Source organism: Sinocyclocheilus anshuiensis, unplaced genomic scaffold (genome assembly GCF_001515605.1).
Source record: "Sinocyclocheilus anshuiensis isolate Anshui unplaced genomic scaffold, SAMN03320099.WGS_v1.1 scaffold185, whole genome shotgun sequence".
Lineage (NCBI taxonomy): Eukaryota > Metazoa > Chordata > Actinopteri > Cypriniformes > Cyprinidae > Sinocyclocheilus > Sinocyclocheilus anshuiensis.
In genome coordinates this window covers 2,604,631-2,614,693 of record NW_015539887.1, presented here as the reverse complement: position 1 = coordinate 2,614,693, position 10,063 = coordinate 2,604,631, and the positions used below count along the sequence as shown (strand labels likewise).

General features: G+C 34.5%; 1 protein-coding gene across 1 annotated transcript in view; it reads left to right on the top strand.

Annotated features, from left to right (window-relative positions):
• The window catches only part of LOC107685600 (collagen alpha-1(XIV) chain-like), a 131,833-nt gene that overhangs the window by 61,122 nt on the left and 60,648 nt on the right, over window positions 1-10,063 (top strand). The window contains exons 19-21 of the mRNA XM_016482245.1: window positions 2,009-2,144; window positions 4,087-4,209; window positions 6,227-6,376. Of these exons, the coding sequence (XP_016337731.1) occupies window positions 2,009-2,144; window positions 4,087-4,209; window positions 6,227-6,376 (409 nt within the window). The remainder of the gene's footprint in view (window positions 1-2,008; window positions 2,145-4,086; window positions 4,210-6,226; window positions 6,377-10,063) is intronic.

Here is a 10,063-nt window from a genome sequence, read left to right as displayed (position 1 = left end):
TTTCATTATCAACAAGCAATGGACTGCCATGATTTTGTGTGTGTGCGTGCGTGTGATTAATGGTGTGTCTGTGGTGAATGACTGCAGTGATTGGATGCTGGCTACAGAGCGGAGTGCTGGCTTTCTTGATTTTCATCCAGCTCCCTAAAGTTCAGTACACATATTTCTAGTCTTTTGGCTTATACTCAGAATAGCTTTTATGAGAGCTGATCAAACACTCAAATATTTGGAATTGTTTCACTATACTGGCATTTTCTTTATCCTTGACAATCACTCCTTACACTAGCAGTTATCGCTCTCCTCCTCTTACATACCATGTAAGTGCACCCCATGAAAAATGTAATCCTTTATAATAATGCTTTAGTGGAAAAAGTTATTACAAACTTACATTTATCACTACTGTACGTCAAGTGTTTAATATTACAACAAGGTGCACCAGAGCTGCCTGAGCCCCTCAGAAGAAAAGATGTTGTGGCGTATGAGTCTGAAAAATAGATTTAAAGCCATTTTCTAACTGTTTACAATCCATCATTCCACTGTATGTACAATAATGCTTCAGGAAAAGCTTGAATATGCTTCAGAAAGTCAACCATTAAAAAGGGCTGTACAAATATAGTCTATATGGCAGGTCAGCAAAGACGAATCCTCTGTTCTCCAAAAAAAGATCTGAAGTTTGCCAACCGATACTTACATGAAGAACTTCTAGACAAATGAGTCAAAGGACAGATTTGAGCATTTGAGAATGAGAAACTCATACTCACAAGCACAGTAGTGGGAGTGTTGTGGTTTGAGGGTTTTTGCAGTTTTGGAGTTGTAAATAATGTCATAAAACTAACCATGAATTCCACATTATACCAAAAAGTGCTTGATGGACAATTATAAGAAACACTGACAAGAAATTATTCCTGCCAAAGGGGGCAAATGTACTTTTTCGGATTTAGATATTTATGCACATATTCATGGTTGATATTTATACTACAGTTCAAAAGTTTGGGGTCAGATGTTTTTAATGCTTTTGGCTGCAGTTATTTGATTAAAAATACAGTAAAACAGTAATATTGTGAAATATTATTAAAATTGTATTAAACTGTTTTATTTGAATTATTTTAAAATGTAATTTATTTCTGTGACGGCAAAGCTAAATCTTCAGCAAATATTACTCCAGTCTTCAGTGTCACACGATCCTTTAGAAATCAATTTAATATGCTGATTTGGTGCTCAAGAAACATTTCTTTATTATCAATGTTGAAAACAATTGCTAATATTTACATTTCTTTATTATCAATGTTGAAAACAATTGCTACTATTTGCTAATATTTATTTAACTGCTTAATATTTTTTTGTGGAAACAAACAATTTGTCTTTGATGAATAGAAAAACACAGCATTTATTTAAAATATAAATCTTTTGTAAACCTGTAAAAGTTTTTACTGTCATTTTATATCAGTTTAGTGGATCCTTTGCTGAAAAAAAAAAAAAAAAATTTATTTAAAAAAAGACTTTTGAACATTATTGTATTTTGGACAAAAAATTTCAAAGTAAAATTTTTATTATTTTTTTTTATTATTATTTTTTATTATACCACTTTCTCTCATTGATACTGTCCAAATGAAGTTCCAGTATCCATATGCCCACATATATTGAAAGAAAAGACAAAACCTTCTGGGATGTACTTACTTTATCACAGCTTTGTATGTACACACACACAGACACAGACACACACACACACACACACACACACACACACACACACACACATGTTTTTATACTGTATGATGATGGGTCATCCCATTAACTTCTATTGTTATTAAATGAAGCTAAATTAAAGGATTTTATACTAACCCTAATACTAATCATTCACTATTTCTGCATGATGTTGATTTACTTCTATTATGAAGCTGGTTTCTACATAGAGACCTCAAGGACATTTGGTCCTCACAGAGAAAGCAAAACGCACCCACACCCACACCGTGCTTTGTCTGGTATTGAATATTCTGCTCTTCTCCAGGTGTTTGTCTCGGGAAACAGAAGAAGCGTGATCCTGCAACCTCTCCTCTCAGACACAAGGTACAAGATCACAGTGACCCCTATTTATGCAGATGGAGAGTCCACAGCTCTGTCTAAGGCCTCTACCGGCAAAACACGTGAGTATGAATGAACAAATGCTGCTGGAGTTACAATAAATGAAATACATTATGTGTACTTCTTTCAAAACAGATGCAGTTATGCTAATTACATACTACTTTGGCATAATTATATAGTTATGGATTTGAGTTGTGTCCTGGCTCCCTTTGCTTCATTTTAGAAATCATAAAATTAACACTTCATTAGCACACAACTCTGCTCAGCTAATTTGAAATATTAAAAACATCAACAACTCACACTTACTAAATGTTTAGCATGTTCTTATGCAGCATTAGAAATATTTAGTGTCTAGTTATGCAGAACGACCTGGGTTCAATTCCCAGGTTGGAATAAATGAATTTTTAATCCTGTTTTAATAAATCAAGTAAAAATGCAACACAATGGCATTCATTGTATTAACAGGAGCGTGATCTCATTTAGTTCCATGTTAGTTAGTGATTTCAATGAGTTAATTAATTTGACCGTAAAGCAGTGATGAACCTGAGGCAGATTAATTTCTAATCTAACTAATCACATGTTAAAAAACATACCTGCTTTTTCCCTTTTTTAAGCTCGGTGAATCAGAATGTAACCAACATCTTTTGACTCTCAATTCTAAATCTGCATAGAATTGTTCAGCTCTTACTAATTTCCCGTTTGTCTTGATATGAATGGCATACCTAATTGTTTTATGTACCAGATATAGTGCGAATGAGCTGAAAATAGATCCTCTTACATCACAGCACTGAGATGCAGTTTATCATTACTGCATTTTGAAGCTGAATGGTCAGTCAATGAAACACATTCTTCAGCAGGTTAAATAATATTGATTTTACCTATAAATAAGCATAATAAATCTTATGCATTCCAGCCCTGGTGTTCCTATTCTAATGAACTGATCAAACCCGCCTGCTTTCCTCTGATGGGATTGATTATCTACAACTTTCTCCCAGGGATCACCTTCAAATTACAGCCCAGTGTCTGATTAGAGATGCTAATGTCACCTCACACTGATCTTGAGATCAGGTGTCTGCTAGTTGTCTTGGAAAACCTTTGCCCTGGTTTCTGATTGAGGTTGAATTAATTATGAGTGGGGTGATATTCTCTGCGGAGGAGTGGTAATTATGTGAAAACAGAGACTTTTATAAGAGAATGCTGGGAATTCAGGGTAGAACTACAGCCTGTAGAGAGAAAAAATATACTTAAATTTCTTTATCAACGTATTGATTGATTTATTTACAATACGAAAGTTTTGGGTTAGTAAGATTTTTTTTCCCAAAGAAATTGTGACAGTAAAAAAGTGACATTAAAGATCTTTACATTGTTACAAAACATACATTTCAAATAATTGTTATTCTTTTGGACTTCAAAGAATCCTGAAAAAAGTATCACAGTATGACGCACAAAAATATTAAGCAGCACAACTGTTTTCAACATTGAAAATGATAACAAAAAAATGTTTCTTGAGCACCAAAGCATGACATTAGAATGAATTCTGAAAAATCATGTCACATTGAAAATAGGAGTAATCACTGCTGAAAATTCAGATTTGCCATCACAGGAAGAAATTACTAATAATGAATTAATGATTTATCATTTTAAAATATATAATAATAATAAACATTATTTTAAATTGTAAGAATATTTCACAATATTATTGTTTTTACTGTACCTTTTATCAAATAAATGCAACCTTAGTGAGCATAGGAGACTTTCAAAAATATTAAGAAACTTTACTGACCCCAAATTTTTGAATCTTTTTTCTTTTGGGATAATTTATTAATTATTTATTATTTATTAGTAATCCATTTGTTTATTTATTCTTTTTTTATACCTGAACATTTTAATGATATAGCATGTTGTGCAATTCAAATCATGTAAGTTTTTATAAAATTCAATTGGCCAATAATTGATATTACTTGACCGCAAATACTAATCATAATCTCTCTTCTGATTGGTTAGTGCCACTTTCTGGACCCAGTAACCTCAGAGTGTCTGATGAATGGTATAATCGCTTCCGCATCAGCTGGGATGGCCCTCAGTTCCCCACTTTGGGTTACAGAGTCATCTATCAGCCCATCTCTGGTATGTACACACACACACACACACACACACACACACACACACTGGTTTGTTTTTGTGAAAAGTGGGGACATCCCATAGGCGTAATGGTTTTTATACTGTACAAACTGTATGTGCTATTGCCCTACACCAACCCTACACCTAAACCTACCCCTTACAGGAAACTTTGTGCTATTTCAAATGTTCAATACACTCCATTCTGTGTGATTTATATGCGTTTTGAAAAGTGGGGTATGCAAATAACTTTAGCAAAAAAGTCTTGAGACTCTGGAGACGTATATAGACGGGTGGGATGAATTATTAGCAGCTTGTTGGAAAGGGCATTAACTGTAGATGGAGATACTGTCTCCACGTCTGCTGCTCTGATTATGACTCTTCTTCCATCTGCAGTCTGAGATTCGACTGTAAACAGAAGCTCTAATGTGGCTGCAGCACACCAGAGGGAAAAATGTCCCGCTCCTCTGTTTTCCACTGAAGTCCAGCCCAATAAATTCCTTTATTCCATTATATGATCTTAAACTCCCATCTGCGGTGGAGAGAAATGGCTTCTCCACCTACATTTAATGCCCTTCCAAACTGCTCCCAACAGCTGCTAATAATTCATCCCACCACCGGTCATTTCTACTGTCCAGAGCTCATTTTCTCTGTGTCTGTGTGTGTTGTTGAAGGGGAGGGTTCACTTGTTCTCATTTCGTTTCACATCTAGTTTTCTCAGGCTTTGTGATGGTTATAGTGTAATGCTATGATTGTAAGTGTCTGTGAAATCCACCCATTCTTTTCCTGTGTCTTTTTTTAGTTTAGACTGTGATGTTGATGTAGAGAGGCATCACAGGCCTTTAGTTTGTGAGGGCCAGAAAACAGTACTTTGATTTTTGTAGTTTGTTTCTATGCTGTATGAATGTTGGGAGAAAAAAAAATGCTTAAAGGGACATAAAATGTAAAATAATTAAAATATTTTAATGTACGACTTAGACATTCACAGTCCAGACTCCCATTCCAGTCCACCCACAACATTTATTTAGCTGCAAAAACAGGTTGTTTAGAATTAAAGGAATAGTTCACTGAAACAAATCATTTGTTTCATAGTCAGATCTTTTCAAAGACTCAGTCGATCCAGTTTACAAAGCTGTCTAATTGATTCATTCATAAATTGAGTTTGAGTTCAACTAAGTTCTTGCTAACTTTGATCCGACTGTGTAAGGAACAGACGAAAATGTACAGACACTGGAAATTTTCCCTTCAGAAAACTTGAAATATAGTGCACGTACAACATATGGGGCCGGTAAGATTCATCCTAGAAGAATTCTAGAAAAAATAAATCATGGTTGCCACAAAAAATATTAAGAAGCACAACTGTTTTCAACATTGATAATTATATATAAAAAAGTTTTTAAGCACCAAATCAACCTATTAGAGTGATTTCTAAAGGATTATGTGACACTGAAGCCTGGAGTAATGATGCTAAAAATTCAGCTTTACCATCACAGGAATAAATGACATTTAAAAGATATAATAAAATAGAAAACTGTTATTTTAAATTGTAAAAATATTTCACAATATTACTGTTTTTTACTGTATTTTTTGATCAAATAAATACAGTCTTGGTGAGCATAAGACCCTTCTTTCATAAAAATCTTGCCAGCCTTAAACTTTTAAATGGTAGTGTATCTTGTAGACCATTTGATAGTTTTTTGTATTCTTTTTGAAGCTTAAAATCTTCTGATCCCATTCTTGTGCACTGAAAATTGTTTGTTTCACAGAAGAAAGTAAGTTATGCAGGAACAACATGAGAATGACTAAATGCTGACCGATTTTTTTTAGGTGAAATAATAAAAACATAAACCAAGCTACTGTCTTTCACAATCAAAATGGAGGTCCAATACATATAGAATTTGAATAATAATAATAGTAAAAACAACTGATTTAAAACTAAATTACAGCTTGACTAACATTATAAGTGTAAAAAAAATTACCAGCCCTTTAAATAGTTTTTGAACTCTTTGTCTCGCTCTGTGCGCAGTGTCAGGTCCGGCTCTAGAGATGTTTGTAGGGGATGATGTGAACACCCTGCTGATCCTCAATCTGTTGAGTGACACCGAGTACAGCGTTCAGGTCATCGCCTCCTACACCACCGGCTCCAGCCAACCCCTCACCGGCAAGGGCAAAACATGTGAGTCTCCGCACAAATACAATTACCCAGTACACACAAATCTGCACGCATCTAACTTTGTCATACCCAGCGTGAGATCTGTACTTTACTTCCAACAGCCCACCATCATTTTGCTGCACCATCACATCAGATTCATAGATGTAATTTGCCTCCTGTGTGATCGTCCTTGCTAATACCGTTTTTGATAATATGCAGCAGCGATAGTATCACAATGCAAGCGGACTAGCGAGAACTGTCCCTTTTGTCTGTTAATGAAACCTGAAGGTGCTCTTTGATAGGCAGCCAGCTACACATATATCAACATTCAGACAGACAGCTCTAGTAATGACAGTCCTTTGCATATAAATTTGATATCGCCAGGTACATCACAAAGTAATACCTGTTTTAGCGATTCTCATCAAAAAGCAAACAGATTATGTTTTCTCAGGGAGTGCTGAGGCCATCCATCAGAGCACTAGGGTGTCACCAGCCCAATATCTGTCACCACGGTCTTGTTTCAGACTAGTCAGATAAACAGGCATGATGCTTACAACACCTGCAACTGACAAAACATTTCTTGTATCATAGAATATAACAGGAAGCTAAGACATGTTATATAAAATATCTGTTATCAGGGTTCTTCCTGTGACTTGCACAATCAACTGAGCTATTTTATGTAAGTTAAAGTAAGAGTGTTAGGTTTTATATCAATTATGCCAAAATAGATTAAGTGAAAGTAAAAAGTATTTAGGGGAAGTAATTAAAAGTAAAATCTATTTATAATTAATAATTTTTTTATTATATTATTTAATTTGTTATATAATTTTATTATATAAAATGTTATTTTTACTATATGAATTTTAAAAAGTAATTTTGTGCACAATTCAATTCTAATTTTGCTCAGTATTCTGGCTATGTAAGGCTTTAGAGCGTCAACAGAGCATCAATATTTGTATCAAGCATCTTGAATTGTTAAACAACAAATTCCGTACCATAGTACTGAGTATAGTATAAATATATATTACTGTTTTACTTTTAATTATGCCCCCTAAATATTTCTTAATTTCACCTAACTGTTTTGGCATAATCTATATAAATAATATATATATAATATTTTATATGAAGCATTTTACTCACATTTGTGACTAAAAATAGATATGTGTAACTGTGAAATGTGTGTAAGTGTGAAAAACATATTTAGGAGTATGTGTGCAAATAAAACGTCAATTCGGGGTCTTCAATTAATTCATTTTTTTTTTCACATTTAAAGTAATGAAAATTATACATATCTAAAATAGTATAACAGAAGTCTTAATTATAGGTTATCAAGAGAGCTAAAATTCGGAGCCAAAAATTAGGGGTCGCAATACACTCTGATGTGATAATTAAACTTGAAAAGGAAATGATTTAATTAAAGAAATGTGAATCATTACTCAATGTAAGTTTTAGTTACCTAGTAAACTGTATCTGGCTTTTAATTCAATATTTAACATCTAAATAATTTCATAACTAAATAAATAAAGTTTGAAGCATATATATTTAAATACCTGGCGTAATTGTGTATTCAAATTAATGAAATCATTAAAGTTTTTTATGCGCTTCTAAATTTTTCAAAATTTTTTCCCTTGGGGAAAAAGTAAGTGTCAAGCCCCGAAGGTCTAAATGTAATAGATTATCATGTTTTTTTTTCTTAATAATGTAATTGTAGGTATTTAGTTTCAACAGTAGTTTCATTACAGTGCAAATGACCCCAAATAATATTTAAATATAGTTATCAAGTATTATTACTATACAAGTATTTCACACACGCACACAGTTTCCTACAAATTAGATTAATAATGACTCTAGCAGAATCTAGCTTTATTATTATAAAATTATACCACATATACTTTTTTTAGAAGCTTATTCAGAATCCATTTGGCTCACAAATCTAAAGGGGCACATGTCGTCTCAGTTTAAATGAGCATGATGTCTCTGCATGTCACAGATGTTATGACACCCTGATAGTGCCATTAAGCACGGACAAAATGTGCTAAAGGACTTCCAGTCAATCTCAGCTTCTAGCACAGGCGATTATTCCTTTCACACTCCATGGCTCTCTGGGGAACCTCCCATATTGTCTCACCCTACATGATGACATCTGCATACCACCTGCTCTATGGGGTCCATCAATTTTTCATATGTTTCTGTTTGACCTTTGAATAATTGAATGCACAATAATGGATTTCCACCTCCTTATATTAGTACTATCAGCCAGAGGTCCTTTTTGCATGCATATAGTTCATTAAAATAGTTTATATAAGGAGGAAAGCTTGTCACATGCATTATTCAAAACCTTAAACGAATCCCCTCCACTGTGCGCCATATGTTTTGTGCACAGTCTCTGTTTTAATCTAAAATCTCCAAGTCTCAAACGCAACTGACACGATGTTCCGTTGTGTAGCGTGAATTTCAATGGACAGCTTGATTGCATAAGTAGTTCCTTTTTAGGATCTGGCTCTCATATCAAGACTCAAAGGAGGACAGTGTCCCACCGCATGGAAGTTTTCCAGTACAAGCAGAATTTGAGTTTGCCACAACCTTTGGCTTAGAGAATACGTGAGACTCCGTTTGTTGCGACATGGCCACAATTGTGTTTGTGTTCCAAATACTATGAGCTCCAAAGATGAGTATTGTTTTGTGCGACTAATGTGGACCATGTGCTGTGGCTTGGGCTTGTGCTTTGCTGACCAAAAACGTGATAATTCCAAAATAAGCCTATTCTTTGGCTTTTAAATGAGTTTTCTTTCACACAGCACATTTTGTGTGGTTTGCACAAAGAGAAGAAGGAAAATAAAGAAAGAAATGGTTAAGGCCATTGTGGCTTTTAAGTGGAGAGCGTATTTGTTAAGAATACTGTTTGAACCTCTCGCTTTCCTCTCAGTTGTGTTTTTCTAGCCATTAGTTTGCCTGACTTGCAGTATCTAAAGAGTATCGCACAGAAATCTGAGGAGATCAGAAATAGGGTGCTGGTTTCCAGAGAAGTGAAGCCTACAGGTTTTACCCCATAACCTGCAGCACAAAGGAGCCGCTGACTGCCCTATGGCTCATTGGCCATTACTGTAATACATGTACTGATTTTCATTTCAGAACATTAGACTACATTAGAGAAGCAACGCTCAAGGCTTTCCTCTCACTACACACCAATGTGTACATTTCAAAGCTTTCATTCAGGTTTAGTACACCGCTGTTCAAAAGTTTGGAGTCTGTTATATATTTTAATGTTCTTGAAAGTCGTGTTCACAAAGCTTGATAATAATAATAATAAAAGTTTTGATTTATTTATTTATTTACTTACTTATTGTTATTAATGTTGAAAACATTTGCGGTGTAATTATTATTATTATTATAATTTTTTATTTTTTGGAAACCGTGATTCCCTTTCATGGGAACTTCGAACTGCGTCCTCTAGGGGTCGCTATGGGGAATGCCTCGTCGTGACCCGTGTCTGAAGCATACATTGAAAAAACACCAACAACACGTTGGCCGGCGACAGCCATGACGTCACTACCGGTGCGACTATAGTATAAATAGGCGCCGGGAGAACACATCATCTTTTTGTTTGAAGCGTGCATTTCTGTGGTAAGAGCGATCTCTATTCATATCATTATGGCGAGCACTAGCAAAGCGTTTAGAGGATGTATGCATCTGTGTTAACATTGTTTAACA